This window comes from Artemia sp. Qi Xiang Cuo, chromosome 18 (assembly GCF_049724085.1).
Source record: "Artemia sp. Qi Xiang Cuo chromosome 18, ASM4972408v1, whole genome shotgun sequence".
NCBI classification, from domain to species: domain Eukaryota; kingdom Metazoa; phylum Arthropoda; class Branchiopoda; order Anostraca; family Artemiidae; genus Artemia; species Artemia sp. Qi Xiang Cuo.
In genome coordinates, this window is record NC_142811.1 from 7499356 (window position 1) to 7523184 (window position 23829).

General features: G+C 37.1%; 1 protein-coding gene across 1 annotated transcript in view; it reads right to left on the reverse strand.

Moving 5' to 3' along the window:
- LOC148941157 (uncharacterized) overlaps window positions 1-23184 on the reverse strand; it is a 136273-nt gene extending 113089 nt beyond the window's left edge. The window contains exons 1-2 of the mRNA XM_089104038.1: window positions 23047-23184; window positions 6835-6938 (exon numbers count right to left, since the gene is read on the reverse strand). Of these exons, the coding sequence (XP_088960164.1) occupies window positions 6835-6871 (37 nt within the window). The 5' untranslated portion in view covers window positions 6872-6938; window positions 23047-23184. The remainder of the gene's footprint in view (window positions 1-6834; window positions 6939-23046) is intronic.
- Window positions 23185-23829: the final 645 nt, after the last annotated feature.

Here is a 23829-nt window from a genome sequence, read left to right on the forward strand (position 1 = left end):
CCCAAAATATATTGAAGTATCAGCAGTGGTTCTGAATTCTGGTAACCAAGAACATAAAGGGTTTGCTCGCAATCCAATACAATTTTGACGATTCTATTGGATCACCGAGTGCAAGACAAATAACAAGACAGGGCCCAAAATTTTATCAAACACAACTATCTTGAAGTATCAGCAGTGGTTCTGAGTTCTGGTTACCAAGAACGTGAAGGGTTGCTCACAATTCCATAAAGTTTTAGCGTTTCTATTGTATCAGAGAATGCGACACAAGTAATCAGTCAAAATGAACCTCTTGAAACCCCTTGAACCTCTTGTATTAAAGAAACGCCTACTGATCTATAGCCTTGTTTTCAGGCCAACCACGTCCAACACGGAGTTCTACACAGGTTTTGCAGATTATCGTTTTGAGTGCCGTGTTCAACATGGCGAATGTTTCTTCAGAATCCTTGTTCAACCATGCTAGTCTGGTGCATTACGATTTTGAAGAACCCGTGTCCAACGCGCTTGGAACCTGTAAGGCCCAGTGCCCACGGGACAACTGTTTTGAGACTAGAATTGCCAACCGATTGTGCACGCAACTGTTTTGTGACCATGGCCTTGAAGTAGAGTGGGAGCCCACCCACGAGGCAATTCAGATGAGGCTGCTTTCCAATCAGTCTAAAACCAGTTTCAAATGAGCCTCCAGCGGTGGTCATAGTTGCGTTGCAGAGTGTTGTCCCACACATTTTCGGGAGCTACCGTGTTGATAATGTCTAATTATTTTGGCTCTCAAGATGTCAGACCAGAAAGTAAACGTGAAATTCGTAGGAGAAGTGGAGAAGCATTAAGTGGTGTACAACTATAAACTTTTTGTAAAATGTGACATTCTGTAGAATGCCACGTTCTGTAAAATGCGATAAATTTTCTATCTGTTTGAGACAGTTCTTTCGCTGTTAAGAACAGACGAGACTGCATTTTTTCCAAGTAGGGATGGACCCAATACTCCCCCTGAACCCTACGAAGTCTTCCTCGTCAGAAATCAACATTGCCACACTGCACACTGCAATGCTCAATTAGGTAAACACAACTGATTCACAACCATTCGGGTCCGTGGGCGGAGACACGTTTCATTTTGGTTGTAAATTGGTCGTAGTCTAGTTGCAGATGAGACTAGTTTCCAATCGTTGTCTTGAAACAGTTGTCCCGTGGGTGCTAGGCCTAAGATGAAAACGCTTTCAAGTTTTGCTGGGTTGAACACGGAGAACCTGAAAACGATTTTTGTCGAACCTGCTCAAAACACTCTTCAAACCTAGCACCTGAAAACACAATTTATGACATTTTATGGATTCCAGCGAATCCACAAATAGGTCAAGGTCAATAAGTCAAATAGGTCAATAAGACAAATAGTAAGTCAGAGCATAAGCCCTTAAGGAACTCTACTACATAGAATTCATTGAGCCAGAGAAAGCAAGAAAAATAATAAGTCAAAATATGCAACCTTACGAAACTCTAGTGCATGTGATATTAGGAGAAGGTCAGAATTTCGGTCAAAAGAAACTAAAAATTCAACTTGCAATGAGAATATGACCATACTCACTTTAAATATGGAAGGTCTATCCTAAATCTTAAACGCAACTTCTCAAAAGAAACATCAAAACAAATAAATAACTATGTAAATAATAAAAAATAATGTGAATGTAAAATAAATCAAAACTTGAGAGCCCTATTGACTCTGTTTTTCTAAGATTTAGGATCAGCAAGTGAATTTCCCAAGGTTAATGTGGAACTTCTTCGTATGAAATAACGACCTTTATTCCTTTTCAAGGTTACAGAAATTGTGGGTACTTTTGCATTATACGAGAAACATACTCGAGAACTCGTATCGCGAACATTAGACATTACCCGTTTTTCACGGTGTTAATACCAAACAATTAGCTTCGGCTCGGTGGAAAAATGCATTGTAGCTATATTTTAATTAAATATTATGTTGGTATTTTGGTTAGGTTAGATTAGGTTAGTTCAGGTTGCATATTTAATATAATGCATTCTGGGTAACCCCCTTCCATATTTCTTGTAGTTTTCACAGCCGAAGCTAATTGTCTGGTATTAACACGGTGAAAAATTTCTCGAGTGTGTTTCTTGTATAATATGCAAGTACCAAATTATGCTTTTCCCCATCCATTGTCAATCGGGAATACAAATAGAGGGAGGGTTTTGAGCAACAAATAGTCTAGCTGATAATTCAAAGATTCGAACAATTCGTTCTTACACAGTTTAACTTGGGAGTTTTCATTCGTTTTGAGTCAGTGATTAGCGACCCCACTCTTATAGCGAGCTCACGTCAAAAAAATTTGCTGTTTTGAAATTAAGGGGTATTGAAAGATTATTTTATGAATCCTATATTACAACCGTTAATATCGATAGTGTTACCAGTTAGAATACGAAATTATGAAAAATCGTATAAACTTTGATTATTTGCCTTTTCTTTCTTTCTTTATTTCCTTTATATTTTTTTGTTTTGTTTCGGTACTTGTCAAACAGTTCGTAGCAACGAACTGTAAGTAAGGAGCGACCCGGCTCAATAGTAACCGAAACTCTAAAAAACGGAATTTTGATACCAATAGATACATCATAAAGAATCAGATTTTTAGGCAGATTTCAAATATATAAGTTTCATCAAGTTTAGTCCTACCCATCAAAGATTACGCGCCTGAGAAAATTTGCCTGATTTTTGAAAAAAGGGGAAACATCCTCTAAAAGTCATTAAACCTTAATCAAAATCACACCATCAGATTCAGCGTATCAGAGAACCATATTCTAGAGTTTTCAAGCTCCTATCTGCAAAAATGTGGAATTTTGTATATTTTGCCAGAAGAAAGATCACGGATGCGTTTTTATTTGTTTTTTTGTTATTATTTGTTTCTTTTTCCCAGGGGTGATCGTATTGACTCAGTGGCCCTAGGATATCGCGGGAGGGCTAATTCAAACAGAAATTAAAAGTTCTAGTGCCCTTTTTAAGTGACCCACATAATTAGAGTGCAACTAGGCCCTCTCCCACGCTCATTTTTTTCCCAAAGTCACCCGATCAAATTTTTAGATAACCATTTTGTTCAGCATGATCGAAAAACATAATAACTATGTCTTTGAGGATGACTGAATCCCCCACAGTCCCCGGGGGAAGGGCTGCAATTTATGAACTTTGCCCAATGTTTACGTATGGTATTGGTTATTGAGAAGTATACAGACGTTTTCAGGGGGATTTTTTTCTGGTAGTGTTGGGGGGGGGGGGGGGGGGTCAGAGGTTATGTGGAAGGATCTTTCCAAGGAGGAAGTTTTCATGGGGGAAGGGACATTAATATGAAGGGGGTGCCGGATTTCCCAGCATTATTAAAAAAACGATCAGAAATATAAAAAAAACAAGTTTTTCAACTGAAAGTAAGGAGCAATGTTAAAAATTAAAACGAACAGAAATTATTACGTATATGATTGAGTTCGCCCCCTAGTTAATACCTCGCTCTGTACACTAAAGTTTTTTGATGATTTCGTAAGAGCTATTTATTCTAATTAACGGCCGTTGTGATTAAGGGTAATTTTAAAGAATTGGAATAAAATTCGAACTTTAGCGTAAAGAGCAAGGTATTGACCAGGGGGGCGAATCCCCTAATATATGTATTAAATATATATGAATATAGAAGTTCGTTACGTAAGTTAATTCGTAAATTAAGTATATTTATTACTAATAAAAACTTTGTAAATAAAATTAAACTATTTTCGAGAAAGCCATTTAACCAAACAAAGTACAATTAATAGGCAAATTTCGTTGTAATTATTCATGTACGGTGAGTCAAAGTGAAAACCTGCTTTAATTTCAAAAACTTTCAGAAATTAAATGAAAAAACAAGTTTTTTTAAACTGAAATTAAGGAGCGACATTAATCTTAAAACGAACAGAAATTATTCTGTACATGAAAGGGGCTTTCCCCTCCTCAACGCCTCGCTCCTTACGCTAAAGTTTGACTCTTTTCACAACTCTATTTTTTTAAACAATAAAAAACTTTAGTGTAAAGAGAGAGGTGTTGAGGACGGAACAGCCTCTTTCATATACAGAATAATTTTTGTTCGTTTTAAGTTTTAATGTCGCTCCTTACTTTCAGTTTAAAAAACTTGTTTTTTTTTTATTTAATCTGCTTAAAACAGAACGTTCTCAAGCATTACGTATATTTAGCTGAAAGTAACATCAAAGAAAACCGATTTCATACTTACAAAGACATACGACCCGTCACAGAATGCATTAGACTTCTATAATTTTGACTATATATTTACACATTAGGATGGGAAAACAATTTTGGTGAGAAAAGCCTCATTCTCCAACCAACCCATTGAGTGAGTATAGGATATAGACTACTGTTGTCACAAAATGATAAAAACTCACAAAAACTAAATTTCACGATATCTGGGCAATTAAATTATAAATTTTTGTTCTTTGTTTCCCCAACTCCTTGAAAAATAATTCTTCGTACGGCCCAGTTAAGAGGATATTCTGTAAATCCAAGTTACAAAAATAAACGTAACGCCACTCAATTCACATGCGTGCTTATTTAGACATCTGTATGCAGAATTGCTGACAAAATGAGTCTCGACTAGTCATAATTTACTTACTCTTTCTTAAGCATCCTTATTTCGGCCAATGGGATGATGGCTTGAAATTTATGTAGAGCTGTTACCGTGAATGTCCGAAATACTTTTTATTCTCCTTAGATTTGGTCAGCGTTGCCAATTTTCCGTTTTATGCAAGGTTTGATAGTGACAGGTAAGGTTAAGTTGGGCTAGGTTAGGTTTTTAACCCATTTCTGAGATTTATAGCCTAATTTAAACTAACTTAACTTTTATGATCAAGGCTTGCATAAGACTGAAAAAGCTGATTCGCAAAGCTAATTGAATCTAAGAACGGTACTTATCTCTTATACCATCCCACTTAGAAGTGAAGTTAGGTTAAACCTAATGAAATATACGTAAGTGTGATGAAAATAAAATACTTTAGTAACACAATTGCGGAAACTACAACAGAAAATGGTACTTGTGTCTTATAGCCACCACACTCAAGTTCTGTCGAGAAGTGAAGTTTAGTTAATGCTAATGAAATAAAATAAAATATGATGAAAATTTAATACTTTATCAACAAAGTTATGAAAACTACAGTTTAGAATTATGGAAGGGAGGCCGCCCAAACCGTATTATATTAAATACGTAACCTAAACTAACCTAATCTAACCAAAACACCAACTAAATATTTAATTATAATATAGCTACAATATAGTTTCCCACTCAGCCGAAGCTATTATTATCTGGTATAAAGACCATGAAAATCGGTTATTGTCTCATGTTCGCGATACAAGATCAGTGTGGTGGCTATAATACAGAAGTACCCAAAGAATTATGGAAATCAGGCCCCCAGAACGCATTATATTAAATGATTTCTAACCTAATCAAACCAAACCAACCTGCCAACTAGAATATTTAATGAAAATGTATCTACAATTTAGTCTATATACACTCTCTGACGCTAAGCTGAAATAAACTCCAGAAAAAAACCGGTTCTATCAGTCCAAGAACTTGAGTGTGGTGGGTATAAGAGATAAGCACTCTCGCAGAAAAAAGTAATTTCGGACGTTCACCGGTGAATATCGACATCAACCAAATTTCAGACATTCACAGTAACATAGCTAAAGAAACTTGTGAACAGGATTATTAAAACCTGACAGAATCAAATACATTGTGGGTTTGTAGTTAAACGGTCAAGTTTTAAGGAAAGGCAACTATTTCTAGTAGAAAGAAATATTTTCATTCAAGAAAGGTTTTTAAAGATCCAATGAATCACTTTAGAAATCCACGTTTTTTTTAGAATTGAATGAATAAATAAATGACCATGATAAAGAAACTTTTAAAAAGTCTGGGTTCTGATTTTTCAAATCGAGATTATGTATTTTTAATTGAGAATCCCAATTTCTGCTGATATCAAGATATTAGACACGTCAAGACCGTTTATGGTTGAAGACCATTGTTACGGGGCGAGGCGTATGAGCCATTTTCGCCACTAGAGAGGGGTAGATGACCTCCCCTGAGAAACAAGATATCATCTGACTCCTATTTTTCGTCGACCATTGCGTCTCGATTTTCCTAAGAAAGCGGTCAAATCTCGACAGAATCGACCTCGCTATATCTGCTGAGTGGGTTATATCTGGTGAGCAATAAGGTGGCAAGGTTTATATTTTGTATGGGATTTATTGAAGTCCCTATACGCGCAAACCTGTCTCTACAGCGACCATAGCTACCTTGTTTATTTCTATAAGAAATCTGTGAATTTGACGTTACGTCTGGAAATTAAGAGCAAAAATTATGAGGGGTTTTGACACTAGCTGAACTTACATGTTGATTATAATGTTCGAACACAACTATTTTGACTTTCCATCTTTTTTCAGGCTTGGTATACAGATAAGAGAACTGCTATACCAAGCGAGGACGTACAAAGGCAGTAATAAAATAATTTATTTGATTATTTAAACGAGAAGGTTCTTACAAATTCAAATTCAACAGCTCGGGGAGAGGGGGAAGGGGAGGGACAAGGCCCCTGCTATTTATATGCCTGGTTCAAAGCTTCTGTTCCGTATACCACCATTCTCCTTGGTAAATCATACAATTTACGCTTGAAAATTGGGCATGACTAAACTCACTATGTTACACACGGGATACATTATTCTTGCTGTGCTCAAAGGTAATTCTGCTTTTATCAATAAGTTTGACTAAAGTGTGGCTTGTGCATAAGATTCAATATGAAAAAAATAGGCACAGATAGACTCACTTTCACAATCTTGCAGTCTTCCTTGGACTCCTCCCATGTCAAATTTGCGTTGGGCTTCAAGATAAAAATGGGTCACAAACCAATTATTTGATACCTGGAGTCATCTGCAACAATGAGAACGGTGTTGAATAACTTAACAGCGGGCGGAAAGTAATTACATTTACGAGATGCAATGCAATGAAATGTGTAAGGAAATAAAATTTTAAAAACGAAACGAAAAAGTACCGAAACAAAGAATTCTCGACTAAATAACTGATTCAAATACTGAAAATTATATACATATCTCTTTTCTTAGACTCATATAGCCTAGACCCTCAGGAGTGAAGAGTCAGTGCTTTTTTCAATTCCGACAAGTCGGTCGGAACAAGTCGGTCGGATTCCGACGGGATAATACTTCATTGAGAAACGACTGTCACAAGCCAAAAAAGACGAAATCGCGTTTCATATCAAATGATACAAAAAAATAAAACACTAGCGCGGTATAGGAGCGGTATACCGCGAGTCAAAATCAGTAAGACTAAAAGAAACAATTAAAAAAAGCAGATCATAAGCAGTGTAATAGCAGTGCCTAAGTAAAGAGCGATGTGGGCACAATGTGTTATTTATTTATTTTTCAGACCAGGGCACTTCATATAGAAGGAGCTGTTATAGAAACTTCGAAAGGAGCTCATTCGATTGGAAATTGAAAATTCTAGTGCTCCTTTTAAGAGTCAAAAGTGATTAGAGGGCAAGCATCCCCCCATCCCTATCATTTTCCTAAACACATCCAATCAAAATTTTGAGATAGCCATTTTGCTCAGCCTATTTGAAAAGTCCAGTAATTATGTCTTCGAGGATGACAATCCCTCCTTCAAAGTCCTCAGAGCAAGGGCATTAAGTTATACTAGTTGTCGATTGTCAACATTCATAGTTTTTAGGGGGTCGTATTACCTTCAGAGGGGGCTCGTTCAATTGGAAGTCAGAAGTCCTAGTACCCCTTTTAAGAGTCAAAAGTGTCGTAGAGCAACTACCCCCCCCCCCCCCAATGTCTTTTTTTTCCCAAATGTGTTCGATAGAAATTCTGAGATAGCAATTTTGTTCAAAACAGTCTGAAGATCATATAACATGGCATTCGGTTTGAAAAAACAAAACAAAAAACCTTAGAACCTGGGGGCAAGGGTTGTAACCCGGGGATATATAAGGTTTCTATGGAATGGAGTGGTCGTATAAACTTTAGAAGGCGCACATTTAATTGGAAATTAAAAGTTCTAGTTTCTTTTTAAGAGTCAAGAGTGATGGACGTCCTCTTTTCCCGATTCGCATCTGATCGAAATTGTGAGATAGTCGCTTTGTTAAAAATAGTCAAAAGAACATACAAAAAAGCCTCCGGGGTTGACACAACCCACCAAAGCCCTGAGGCAAGGGTTGTAAGTTATGCCCTGGGGGCATATAAGGTTTTTATGAAATGGGTGGTCGTATAAACTTTGGATAGGGCTCATTTGGCTGAAAATTGGAAGTTATAGTATCCTTTTTAAGAGTCAAAAGTAATATGAGGACAAACAGCCCCCCCCCCCAACACCCATTATTTTCCAAAATAAACATCCAATCAAAATTTTGAGACAGCTATTTTGTTCAACATTGTTTAAAAGTCTATAAATTATGCCTTAGGGGATGTCAACCCCTCACAGCCCTCAGGGCAAGGGCCGTAGACTAGGCAGTTTGGTCACTGTTTACATAAAGTACATGTTATTGATGAAGCGGGGTTTACTTTGCTTTTTCGACCTTTTTCGACTACTTTCAACTTTTAACCTTTGTTTAACCTTTACTTTCCAAAAAGACGAAGGGTATTCAGGAGAGCCTTTCAGAGAATGTTGAGGGGAGTGCGCAACTAAATAATAAAAAAGACCTTACGTGCATACGGGTTGTCAAAAGGGCGTAAATTAGGAATTCAGGAAGTATATTAATCTGGATTTTCCGTGGGGAAACGTTCTCTCGTGGGGAATTCTCCTTTGTGTAAGGGTTGCGCATAGTAGCACAAAATTTAAAGGCATGATCCATAATGCGCTGGAGATAATAGGTCTGGAGAATAATTGAAATCTACAATTGTGTAGGTTCAATGGCTTAGCATTAATGGTTTCATAAAACAACTCATAAGTTAACATGATACTTTCGTGATGTTAAGGCGGCTAACCTTATTATTATGTTATTGCAAAGCTAAGACCAGCAAACGCACGTAAGATGCGAGGCTATGCACTAGGATTGGTGGTAAAGAATAGCTGCTTTTACACTACGTATGTAATTTTCTGTGCTAAGTAATTATCTTACGTTACGTATAATCTTTATACTTTAAAAGTTTAAAATTCAAGAAGTTTCAAAGTTTGAAAATCTAAGAAACACGAACGATAGAAACAAACTTTTATTATTATATTATTTGCAATTAAATATATACAGTTGGAACTGCATCTTGAAAAACCAAAATACTACAGGTTAGTAAATCCAGAGCACGAACCGATTAAAGAAAAATATTTTAATGTTATGACTTTAATTTGCTGTTACCTAAGGTCACTGCTCTGCTTTTTGGGCGTGCGCCAATATCAAAACCATTAGTTAATTGCGGTGGGCGTGTAACTGAACCCTCGTGTAGCTGAACCCCAAGCAACTGAACCTCTGTAACTAATCTCTTCTGCATCTGAATCCAGGTGTAACTGAACCCTTGTGAAACTGAAACCCCGTGTAACTGAACCCCCGTGCAACTGAACCCTCATGCAACTTAACCCTCATGCAACTGAACCATGTAACTGAACTCTCGTGCAATTGAACCCCCGTGCAACTCAACCCCCTTTAACTGAACTCTCATGCCCCTCAACCCCCGCGTAACCAAACCCCTCGTTTAACTGAACCGTCGTGCAATTCAGCCTCCGTTTAAATGAACCTTCGTGCAACTCAACCACTGCTTAACTGAATCCTCATTTAATTGAACCTGTTCAACCGGACCCCGTAAAACTGAACCTTCGTGTAACTCAAATCCAGTTTAACTGAACACAAATACAACTCACCCCCCCATAACTGAACTGTTATTCAACTGAACCCCAATGAGACTCAACCCTCACTCAAATCAATAATCATGCAACTCAAACCCATTCAGCTCAACCCTGATGCAACTCAACCTCTGTGTAATTCCGCCCTCGTACAACTGAGCTCCTACTTATTTCAAAACCAATTCAACTCAACTTCTGTGAAATTTGAGTTTAGGCACTTACCCCCCCCTCCCTGTAAAATATCTTCTCGCGGAAAATACCCTCTGGAAATGCTCCCACCCCCGGCTGGTTGGTTTCCAATCAGTTTTGACTCATAAAAAAGGACTAGAACTCTCAATTTTCAATCGAATGAGCATCCTTAGAAGTTTCTGCGACCATGATGTGAAGGTGGGGATGAGGAAGGGGTAGCCCCCCCCCCCTAAAAGGAATAAGTTCTGCTCATTTTGGGGTTAAATATTACTCTTCACTTTTGTAATAACAGCGCATACCAGAAATATTCATAGAAAACAGGAAGGATTAAATATCATTTTCACATTTTGATACATTTTTTAAAGTTTGTTGCCCCCCCCCCCTCGAAAATAATGACCCCCCAAATAAAAGTTTTGAATACAGTCGTTGGGATTATATATCGATTTCTACCTCCACCCTCCCCTCGTATCTCTCTTAGAACTAATTCTGTATTTATCTGAAGGATCAATGAGAGTTGGGATGTTTTGGTATTAAAATTCGCCCTTAGAGGCATATCCGTCCCTCCCTAACTAGCCAGCATATTTTGAAGGTAAAACAAAATCACTGTCTTAGGTAAATTCTCTGTTGTTTCACTATTCCAGACATTTACATCAAAGGGCTTTAAATTTAAACCTCTACGATGGGATTCTATGATTGTTTTGTAGTTAGGGCGGGAGGGAGATGCCTCAAAGGGCGCATTTTAAAACCAAAACATCCCAACTCTCATTGATCCTTCAGTTAAATACGGAATTAGTTCTATGGAAGAGATGATGGGAGGGTGGAGGTAGAAATTGATATATAATCCCCAGGGCCGTATCCACGAATTTTGTATGGTGTTATTTTTTCGGGGGGGGATTTGTTTTGTAAAAACACATCAAAAATTGGAATTCGATATCTAATCCATCTTGATTTCTGTGAATATTTCTGGTCTACGCTGTTATTACGAAAGTAAAGAGTAACATCAAACACCAAAATGAGCAGAATTCATTCCGCATAGGAAAGGAATCCTCCTTCCTCCACCTCATGGTCAAAAAAACTTTGGAGGGCGCTCATTCGATCAGAAATTGCGAGTTCGAGTCCTTTTTTTTGTAAGTCAAAAGTGATTGGAGACTAACCAGCAGCGGGCAAGTATTTTCCAGAGGAGGTTATATTCCACGGAGGGGTGGTATTTTCCGCAAGGGAGGGGGTATTTTCTGAGGGGATATTTCCCGAGTATTTTCCGTGGGGCGGTATTTTATGGGGGGTATTTTCCAGGGGGGTAAACGCGGGCTCCCGTGCAATTTAACCCTCATTTAACTTCATCCTCTTTCAACTCAACCCCCGTCTATCTAACAAAAAGGCTGACTCAACCCCCATTCAAATCAATTGCATTGAGCTCAACCCTCCTCAAGTCAACAATATAACTATAAAATGCAATTCAGCCCATTTGTTTAGAGGTGACGAAAGCTGACTCGAATAAAAGGGTCTTTATTTATTGGTTAATTCCTTTGTGTTTTTTTATGCTGTTTCGATGTAAAACTATCACCTCTTTCAAAATCAACGATCTATTCTTCTGTCCTATATATTTGAAAATTAACGGAAATTTCCCTGAACAGAGCCTGAACACACTAGATGGCTATGTTCGCAGCAATAGCTGTACCCTAGTACAGAGAAATCCAGCTCGTAGATCAGGAATGATAACTATTACTCAAATTCATCTTAATAACAAAAGTTTATTGCGGAAATAAATTGATTGGAAGTTTTAAAAAGAACTGGAATTGCTGATAATACTCCCCTTCTATTTTATTTTTTATTTAATTCATCTATTTTTCTATTTATCTATTTATCTATTTTATTTATCAAGTACTAATAGAGCACAAGAATATCGCTGAGAGCTGTATAGTTAATATTACGCTTTTTATAATTTCATCTTGACATCACCATCATAAAATACCCTATGGCACCAACGTCTTTTTTCATTTTTTTTCAGAGGCACTTCATATGGAAGAAGTGGTGGTATAAGCTTCGGAGGGGGCTTTTTCGATTTAAAATTAGAAGTTATATTACCATTTTTAAGATCCAAAGGTGATGAGAGTGCAACCAACCCCCCCCCCCAAGCTCATTTCCTTCAAATCCTACCGATTATATTGTGAGACAGTAATTTGGCTCAAAATAGTCCAAAGGTCAAATACTTATGCTAAAGGTGTTGATAAAACCCTCCACAGCCCCCGGAGCAAGGGCTGTAAGGTATGCAACTTGCAGCTTGTAAGGTTTGGGGGAGATTCAATTGAATGGAAATCGAAGGTTATAGTTTCCTTTTTAAAAGTCAAAAGTTATGGGAGGGTAACCAGCCCCCCTCCACATACCGTTTTTCCCCAATGCATCCGATCAAAATTCTAAGATTTTGATCGGATGCATTTTGGTCAAAAAGTCCAAAGGTCAGACAACTATGCTTCTGGGGTTGACAGCCACCTCCCCCGGGACAAGGATTGTAAGTTATGCAAGTTGCCCATTATTAACATATTAGGGTTTTTATTGGAAAAGAGAGCAAGTTTGCTCCTGAGTGTCCTAAAAAGGTTTGGGGTATTAAGGTGAAACTTCAGGGATATGTTGAGAGGAATGCCGAACACAACCAATCACATTGTGTGCTGGCTGGTTGTGAAAAGTGATTATCGGCTATATCTAAGGAACGGTTGAGGATATTAAGTGAAACACTAAGGATATGCTGTGAAGATGTTGAAAAGAGATTAAAGGACAGTCCCGCCTCCTTGCCTTTCTTAGGTGCCTTCTCTGATGAGCGCTAATCGAAATTTTGAAATTTTAATTTTTCAAATTAGTCAAAAGATCTAATGGCTAAACCTCCAGGGATGCAATGCCCTCCAAACCCCGGGGCAAGGATTGTAAATTATGCAATTTGCCCGTTGTTTACAGGCATGACTTATCATTAGGAATCGAGGAATGTTTGCCACTGGGTGTGCCTTAAAAGGCCAAGAGTACTAAGGTGAAACTTCGGAGGATGTTGAGGGGTAAGTGAAAATGAATCAAAAGGCACTACGTGCATCCATTTATCACAAAGGGGGATCTGCCATATTTTGAGAACGGCTGAGTGTATTAAGTTGAAACTTTCACGACATGTTGAGGGGGATGTTAAAAAGTGGTTGGAGGGCTGCCAGCCCCAATTCCAGTGCCTTTTTTAGTTGCCCTCCTTGCAAAGGTATTTCTATCAAAATTTTGAAACAGCCATCTTGTTCAAAATAGTCTAAAGGTCAATCAGTTATGCCTTTGGGTACCACATAATCACCCAAAGTCTTTGAGATGGATGCCAAACACTACAAAACACACTGTGTGAATGCTGGTTGTCAAAAGGATGGTTCAGTAATATCTCGAGAAAGGCTGAGAGAATTATGTTGAAACTTTCAGGGGAGAGTAAAACGGATGTTGAAAAGCTACTGGAGGGCAACCAGCCCCCTTGCCTCTTTTAGATGCTCTCTTCTCTCATCACTGATAAAGATTTTGAAAGTGATCTTGTTAAAAATAGTCAAACGGTCTAATAACTATGACTCCAAGGATGCAATACCCCTCCCCCCTAGTCCCCTGGGCAGGGATTGTAAATCATTTAATGTACTCTTTTTTACATGCATGAAAATTTTTTACATGAATGTATCATTATGAAAAGGGGGGTTTCTAATTCTGAGTGTGTTCAGAAAGGCTATGAGTATGAAGCTGAAACTTTGGGAAATGTTGAGGGACGTGCTCCCTTCTCTCATCACTGATAAAGATTTTCAAAAATTCTACCCCCTTGCCCCCCCCCCCAAAAAAAAGACGCCCCTGCCCAAAGCCCCCTGTGTAAGGATTGTAAATCATTCAATGTGCCCTCTTTACACGCAGGACGTATCATTATGAAAAAAAAGGGGGGGGGAGATGTGTTTGATTCTGGGTGTCTTCGGAAAGGCTATGGGTATAAAGGTAAAACTTTGTGAAACGTTGAAGGGTATGTAAAACTAAATCAAAATATACTATGTACATACAGTTTATCAAAAAGGCGTATCTTCAATATCTCAAGAGTGGCCAAGGGTATCAAGTTTAAATTTTCAGGGTATGTTGAGGGGGATATTAAAATGTGCAGAAGGCAACCAGTCCCCCTTCTATTCCTCTTTTATTTGCCCTACCCCCAAAGATATCTGATCAAAATTTCTGCATAGCTGTCTTGTTCAAAATAGTCAAAAAGCCAAACAACAATGCCTCTAGGGATGAAAAAACCCCCAGAGTGCACGGGGCAAGTGTTGTACGTTATATAAGTTGCCCATTGTTTATATACATGGTTGGTTATTGGGAAAAGCGGGCATTTTTGATCCTGAGTGTCCTAAAAGGCTAGAGGTATTAGGGTAATACTAATAAAAAATCTTGAGGGGGATGTCAAACAAAATCAAAATATACTATATGCAACAGGGTTGTCAAAAGGACACAACATCAATATCTAAGGAATGGATAATGGTGTTAAGTTGAAACTTCACAGGCATGCTGAAAGGGATGTTAGAGACTAGACAGAGGGCAACCAGCCCTCCCCCTCCTGCCCTTTTAGATCCCACCCTTAACACTGATAGAAATCTAAAAAAATAATCAAAATAGTCACAAGGTTTAATAACAATGCCTCTGGGGATGCCATCCCCCCACAGCCGCATGGGCAAGTAATGTAAATTATGCAGCTTGTTTATCTTTACATGAAGGATTTATCATTGGGAAAGAAGGGAATGTTTGGTCCGGTGTCTGTCTGAAAAGGCTAAGAGTATTGAGTTGAAATTTCAGGAATTTTGTGGGGTATGTTGAGCTATATCAAAAGAAACTATCTGCATCCAAGTTATCAAAAAGGCGTATCTGCAAAATCTTAGGAACAGGTAAGAGTATTAACGGGATGCTACCATTTCATCTAACCGTCACAAGCACTAAACATCATTTCGTCGACAAGGAAAATCCGTCAGAACATCGACACGTTAGGACATCGACAGTCATAACATCGACGCGTCAGGACATCGACAGTCACAATCGCTACCCGTCAGAACGTCGACAGTCATAACATCAACACGTCAGTACATAGACAGTCACAATCGTTACGCGTCAGAATATTGACAGTCATAACATCGACACGTGATTTCATCGATAGTCACAATCTCTACCCGTCAGAACGTTGACAGTCATAAAATCTAAAAAATTTTTAGATGTTATGACGTGTCGATGTTAGGACTGTCGACGTTCTGACAGTTAGTGATTCTGACGGATTTTCTTTATGAAAAAAATTTATAATTTTATATAATAGTAACAAGTATATAATAGTTTAGAAACAAATTTCAGATATATATTTGCACATCAGGGGGGTGGGGGTAAGGCATAACATATATTAAACACGTAACCTAACCTAACCTAGGTACCTCCCCCTAAACCCCTCAAAACTAAAGTTTTTAAATTTTAGATGTCACAACGTTGACAGCCATAACATCGACACGTCATAATATCTAAAAATTTCTTAGATGTTATGACGTGCTGATGTTATGACTGTCGACGTTCTGGCAGGTGGCGATTGTGACTACCGATGAACTGACGTGTTGATGTTATGACTGTTGACGTTGTGACGGGTAGCGATTGTGACTGTCGATGAACTGACGTGTCGATGTTATGACTGTCGACATTCTGACGGGTAGCGATTGTGACTGTCGATGTTATGACTGTCGATGCCCTGACGTGTCGATGTTCTGACGGATTTTCCTTGTCGACGAAATGACGTTTAGTGCTTGTGACGGTTAGATGAAATGGTAGCACCCCCTACTGTGACTGGAAATGCAACTGGTTGCGACTGTGGCTTCTTCCAACTGCGACAACTTGCAATAGTGACTACTTGCAACTGCTAGTACATCTACTCGTGACTAATTTCAGGCAATAATGAGGGATATTTTGAACAAAATCAAAACACACCATGTGCATGCTGATTGTCAAAAGGGCACATCAACAATATTTCACTAACGGCTGAGGGCATTGAGTTGAATTTTTCAGGGCATATTGAACAGTGCTTAGAGGGCAAAGGGCCCCCCTTGTCTATTTTAGACACTCTTAACGCTGGTCAAAATTATGAAACAGCCACTTTGTTCAAATTAGTTAATAGGTCTATTAGCTATACCGGGAATGTAATGCTCTTGGTCGAAACTTTTAGGGAGCGATGAAGAGGATGTTGAAATAAATTAAAAGATGTTAATCAATTAAATTAAAAGATATAATTAAACATTACAAAAAGATACCGTATATATTGATTACATGTTTTAATAAATTAAAAGATGTAATCAATAAATTAGAGTCAGATATTTCAATTCTTATGCGAGAGACGTAAAAAAAACGGAGAAATATTCATTATGTTAACCAATAGAAAAACTTTGACAATAAAAAACGAACAAAAATTAACTAATTAAACTTTCCGAAAACTAAGTTTTCAGAAAAAAGTAAGAGTCATATCAAACAGTTCGTGGTAACGAACTGTAAGTAAGGAGCGACCCGGCTCAATGGTAACCGAAACTCTAAAAAACGGAATTTTGGTACCAATAGATACATCAAAAGAATCAGATTTTAATTCTGGTTGCAAATATATAAGTTTCGTCAAGTTTAATCTTACCCATCAAAAGTTACGCGCCTGAGAAAATTTGGCTGATTTTCGAAAAAAGGGGGAAAGACCCCTAAAAGTTATAAAATCTTAATGAAATTCACGCCATCATATTCAGCGTATCAGAGAACTATACTGTAGAGTTTTCAAGCTCCTATCTACAAAAATGTGGAATCTTGCATTTTTTGCCAGAAGAAAGATCACGGGTGCGTGTTTATTTGTTTGTTTGTTTGTTTTGTTTTCCCAGGGGTAATCGTATTTACCCAGTGGTCCTAGAATATCATAAGAGGGCTCATTCGAATGGAAATTGAAAGTTCTAGTGCCCTTTTTAAGTGACCAAAAAAATTGGAGGGTAACTAGGCCCCCTCCCACGCTCATTTTTTCCCAAAGTCACCCAATTATAATTTTGAGATAGCAATTTGTTTAGCATAGTCGAAAATCTAATAAATATGTCTTTTACGATGAATTAATCCCCCACAGTTCCCTGGGGATGGGCTGCAAGTTATGAACTTTGCCCATTGCTTACATATTGTATTGGTTATTGGGAATTATACAGAAATTTTCAGGAATAATTTTTTTCTGGTTGGGGGGGGGGGCTGGAGGAGGGGGTTACTTGGGAGAATCTTTCCTTGGAGGATATTTCTTTGGGGTAAGGGACATTTCTATGAAGGGGGCGCCGGATTTCCAAGCATTATTTAAAAAACGATCAGAAATTAAATTAAAAAAAACAAGTTTTTTCAACTGAAAGTAAGAAGCAACATTAGAACTTAAAGCGAACAGAAATTATTTCGTATATGAGGAGGTTCTCCTCCAAGTCAATACCTCGGTCTTTACGCTACAGTTCTTTTTTTAGTGCTTTCAAAAAAGCTATCTATTCTAATTAAACAGCCTTTGTGATTCAGTGGTTATTGAATTAATTTTTTTTTTAAATCTTAACGTAAAGAGCGTGGTATTGAATAAGGGGAGAACCCCATCATATACTTAATAACATATACGTATTAAAAAAAAAACAATAAAAAAAAAAACAAGCGATACGGCTCAATAGTAATCTAAACTTTTAAAAACGGAACTTTGATGTCAATAAATGTATCAAAAGAATGGGCTTATAGTGCTGATTCTAAATATACGAGTTTTATTAAGTTTAGTATTACTCATCAAAGGCTACGAGCCTGAGCAAATTTACCTGATTTTTTAAAGAGGGGGGAAACATACCCTACAAGTGAAAGAATTTTAATGAAAATCACACCGCCAGATTCAGCGTATCAGTAAACCCTATAACATAGGTTTCAAGCTCATATCTGCAAAAATCTGCAACTTTGTATATTTTGCCAGAAGAAAAATATACGAATATAGAAGTTCGTTACGTAAGTTAATTTGTAAATTACGTCAGAACCAAATTTAGAGACAGCCATTTATCAAAAGAAAAGTAAAATTTTTATTCAAATTTTTTTAATGACGGTTACTTATTCAATGAAGGTGAGCAAAAATAAAAGCTGAATTAACTAAAAAAAGATCAGAAATTAAAAAAATAGAAGTTTTTTAAACTGAAAGTAAGGAGTGACATTAAAACTTAAAACGAACAGAAATTATTCCGTATATGAAAGGGGCTGTCCCCTCGCTCTTTACGCTAAAGTTTGACTCTGTCTCACAACTTTATTTTTTAAAACAATAAGAAACTTTAGCGTAAAGAGCAAGGCGTTGAGGAGGGTACAGCCCCTTTCATATCAGCAGAAATAAATTGTTATAATTCAAGCTCAAATCGACTAGACATTAACATTAAAGAATAAATGAAACCTAAAATGAACAGAAATTAATTGAACAATCATAGCAAACATACATAACAGGTAGTAACATAAAAGAATAAATAAATCTTGTAACCCGGGGCGTAATTTGCTATGCGGCAGGGGGCAACTGCCCCCTCCAGACCCAAGTTTGCCCCTCCAGACCTCAGTCCCCACCCGCTGAAGTTTAGTTCTTTTTTTTATTCTTGTCAAAACTAAGATAAGCCTGCATAATTCAAGTATCCAGAGAAACACGTCCGTTTTATTTAGTATATCTTTGCCTTTATGGTAATATATGGATCATTTTTCAGTTTTCACTGCCATTTTCACTTGATTTGCGAAAATTGGCTCTAACTTTGCCCCCCACCCCTCCAGAATTTTGACGAAACTTCGCCACTGCTTGAAACAGTCAAAAAGTTGACTGAGTATTCAAACCAAACAGTTCGTGCGGTAACGAACAGTAAGTAAGGAGCGACCCGGCTCAATAGTAACCAAAACTCTAAAAAACGGAAATTTGATACCAATAGATACATCAAAAGAATCAAATTTTTATGCTAATTTCAAATATATAATTTAATCAAATTTAGTCTTGACCATAAAGAGTTACGCGCCTGAGAAAATTTGCCTTGTTTTCGAAAAAAGGGGGAAACAACCCCTAAAATTCACAGAACTTTAATGAAAATCACACCATCAGATTCAGCGTGTCAGAAAATCCTACTATAGAAGTTTCAAGCTCCTATCTGCAAAAATGTGGAATTTTGTTTGTTTTTTTCCAGAAGAAAGATCACGGATGCGTGTTTGTTTGTTTTTTTTTATTTCCCCAGGGGTGATCGTATCGATTCAGTAGTCCTAGAGTATCCTGAGAGGCTTCATTCGAACGGAAATTTAAAGTTCTAGTGCCCTTTTTAAGTGACCCAAAAAATTGGAGGGCAACTTGGCCCCCTCCCACGCTCATTTTTTCCCGAAGTTACCCAATCAAAATTTTGAGATAGCCATTTTGTTCAGCATAGTCGAAAATCTATTTAATATGTCTTGAGGATGAATTAATCCCCCACAGTTCCCGGGGGATGGGCTGCAAGTTATAAGCTTTGCCCATTGTTTACATATAGTATTGGTTATTGTGAAGTATACAGGCGTTTTCAGGATGAGTTTTTTTCTGGTGGGGGGTCGGGGTCGGCGTAGGGGTTACAGGGGAGGATCTTTCCATGGAGGATGTTTCCTTGGGGGATGGGAAATTTCTATGAAGGGGCACCGGATTTCCCAACATTATTTAAAAAACGATCAAAAATTAAATAAAAAAAACTAGTTTTTTTCAACTGAAAGCAATAAGCAACATTAAAACTTAAAACGAACAGAAATGATTACGTACATGAGGGGGTTTACCCCGTAGACAATACCTAAGCGAATGTTTTTTTAGAACTTTAAAAAGAGCTATCTATTCTAATTAAACGGGATTTGTTATTCAGTGGTTTGTGATTCGAACAAAATTTGAACTTTAGCGTAAAGTGCGTGGTATTGACTTGGGGGCAAACTCCCTAAGATACGTAATAAAAACATACGAATATAGAAATTCGTTACGTAAGTTAATTCGTTAGTTACGTCAGAACAAAATTTCGAGAAAGCCATTTAGCCAAAAAAAGGGAAATTAATGTGTGAATTTCGTTTTAATTCTTCATGTAAGGTGAGCCAAAATCAAAGCTCATTAATTCAAAGACGTTCAGAAATTAAAGAAAAAAACAAGTTTTTTTTAACTGAAAGTAAGGAGCGACATTGAAACTTAAAAGGAACAGAAATTATTCCGTATATGAAAGGGGATGTCCCCTCCTCAACGCCTTGCTCTTAACGCTAAAGTTTGACTCTGTCTCACAACTTAATTTTTTAAAACAATAAAAACTTTAGCGTAAAGAGCGAGGCGTTGAGGAGGGGACAGCCCCTTTTATCTACGGAATAATTTCTGTTCGTTTTAAGTTTTAATGTCGCTCCTTACTTTCAGTTAAAAAAACTTTTTTTTTTTAACGAACAAAAAGTACGGTACTTGTGTCTTGCAGCCATCACCCTCAAGTTGTGCCGAGAAATAAAGTTTGGTTAATGCTAAAGAAATAAAACAAAATATGATGAAAATATAATGATTTATCAACACAATTATGGAACCTACAACAACTAGGAATGGACGAGGGGCCGCCCAGACCACATTATGATAAATACGTAACCTAAACTAACCTAACCAAAATACCAACTAAATATTTAATTAAAATATAGCTACAATGTAGTTTCCCACCCAGCCGAAGCTAATATTGTCTGGTATAAACACCATGAAAACCGGTTATTGTCTCATGTTCGCAAAACAAGATCTTGAATGTGGTGGCTATAAGACAAAAATTACCGAAAGTACTACCAATAAGAATTTGGCTACAGCGCCCTTCTCCCTCCCCAACCCGTAACGGGTAGGGTCCAAAGCCTATTGCGTCATTTGCGTTTTACTGAAAATGAATTATATTACGAATAGGCTATTTTCTTTTATAATTACAACATTGGAAAATAAAAATTACAGTTAAAGAAATCTTGAATTACTGAATTCTCAGCCATTAAGGATTAGGGAGGTTTGACCCCCCCCCTGAAATGTGTGTGCGACTCACAAAAAAGTAATAAAAATGTATAAGATACATTTCTGATGTTTTTTTTAAGATTTTTTTACCCCTCCCCCCCCCTCCGAACAAAATTCTGGATTCGGCAGGGATTAGTTCTTTCAAGACACTTATAGTTTTCAATAAAACACAAATGACGTTATAGGCTTTAGACTTGTATGGTTAGAGGAGGGCGAAGGGGGCAGTAGCGAACTCTTTGTTTGTAGGGGTTTTGAGGTACTTGTGCATTATACCCACTCTTTTACATACTGCTAGTTTGGTTAATGCTAATGAAATAAAATAAAATAGGATGAATATAGAATAGTTTAGAAACAAATTTGGGCTATATATTTGCACATTAGGGGGGGGGTGGTGGGTGAAGAAAAAAACATAAAAAAAGACAGATACCCGATTATAATGGTTTATTAACAAAATTACAATAATTACATGTTACAGTTATACGCTTAAAATTATCTCTACCTTCATCCTTCACTTTCGCACGCCACATGTGCTCGGCTAAGGAAGTTGATAAATTTTGGCGGTGAGCACCTCGGTGCCGTTTATTTTGCCATTTGGCTATATAAAAATAATAATTTTATCATTCATTTAAGATCACCCGTTTCACACAACTCGACTCTAAAGGGCTGGGAACACGTAGCTGATTTCAGGAACTGATTTCCAAATCAGGGCCGGTTTTAAAGGAAATCGGCGTCGATTTGAGGTTGAAAAATTTTCAACAGATTTACAAAATCAGCACTGATTTTCATCATGATCATCACCAAAAAATAGGGATACAAATAAATAGTCAGCCAGAGGTATCTTTGGTGAAAGACCCCACTACAGAGCTTGAGAATTAAACTGAGAACTAAGCTAAGATTAATCAAGTAACTATTAAAAGACTTCAGTTGACTATTTGCGTCCATGATTTTTTGTTTTGAAAATTTTGCGCAATAAATTTTTCTTTCAACCAAATTTTTCTTACCGCTATTGTTTGTCCACTGATGCTGAAATCAGTTCCCGAAATCAGCTACGTGTACCTAGCCCTTAACTGTTTTATGATCGGATTTTTCTCCCGCATCTGTCCCGGTAACTGCCGTGTCTCATTTGACATATATAAAAGAGTGGGTATAATGCACAAGTACCGATTTTTGTTCGTTTGACTTTAATACTCACTTTAATTTTTGGTCGTTTCAAGATTTCTTCATTTATTTATATTACTACCTGTTATAATATATATTTGCAATGCTTGTTAATTTAATATCTGTTCATTTTGGAGTTTTAAAAAAAATTTAGGGTACAGAGAAGTAGGTAAATTTTCCGTTGTTCATATTATTGACTTATGAATAAAGCAAACATACCACTCGATGCATTTGTTTATGCTTTTTCCAAATATAATAATCATTTTTATCGGAAATGAATTTTACCCCCACCCCTATATATACCATTTCAGGGTTTATATTTGCACATTAGGGGGGGGTGATTTTAAACTTACCTCTCATTTACATCAGAAATAAAATTTAACGCCACCCCCCCTAATTTAACGAGAAGCAAAGGTAAATTTAGGGTATGGAGAAGTATCTTGAAAATTATTTTTCAAAGAATAATATCCTACAAGGTGAGAAAAAGAAACCTAGTCTAGCTTATAATGAACCAATTACAATTACTAATTACAAATTAAACCTGTAATTATTTGTAATTACAATTACAAATTTTAAAGTCGCCATGGACATTATGAGACGAAATATTTTCAATTCTTCCATTAATATTTCCAGGGGAGTTGATAATATTCCAGGGGATTATAGGGGATAATATTCCAGGGGATAATATTCCAGGGGATTTGTAATTCCAGGGGAGTTGATATTTCATCTTCTTTCTTTTAAGTTAGTATTTTCGCATGAATGTAGTTTCCAATTGGCTTGATTTAAAGGAGAGATACCTACATTTGAGAAACAGAAAACAATGCAGTTTTTCACTGAAATTTATATCCAAAATTTGCAAAACATTAACACTTCAAAGAAGAAAACACACAATTCATCAGCATTCAGCATACGCAATCATAATGGAAGATCTTATACCCGTACAAAATCTACATAAACTAAATTGTTCACTTACAAGTTACTAGACTCGATAGGTAATACCCCGTAGCTTAGGTAGAAGCGTAGGTAATAAGACTTCAAAAAGCCTCATACCCGTGTATTAAAGTGTTACCGGAAAAAAGGTATTAATTTGTGTTCAGTTCATACTTTAGACAAACAATTAAGTAACAAAAGAGATTCGTTGTGCCAAACCAATAAGGGGCCACTCAGGGGTCTTCCACAGCCTTAGTATCCTTCAATGATGTAACACAAGTCATTTATCAGATGGGACCCATGGTGACAACCTTTATAAATTATTCAGTAGATTCAAAACAAAAATAGAAAATTCAAATAAATTGAGCCGAAAATCTCTAAAGTAAATTAATTAGCAGATAAGAGAAGTATGGAGGGGGGACTGTACCGAATACGTCCAGCCAATCAAATTGGAAATTATAAGATTTTGTCACGAGAGGCCATGATTTTACCAGCATTTTACTGATTTTATTGCAGTTCGGTAGATTTTACTGGCGTTTTAAGGTCCACTAAAAAAAAAAAAACTCAGCGGACATCAGACCCACTGAAGTACCAAGGACAGTGAAAATAAACTGTATTTAGTTAAAACATACGCAACTACATATATCTTAAAAA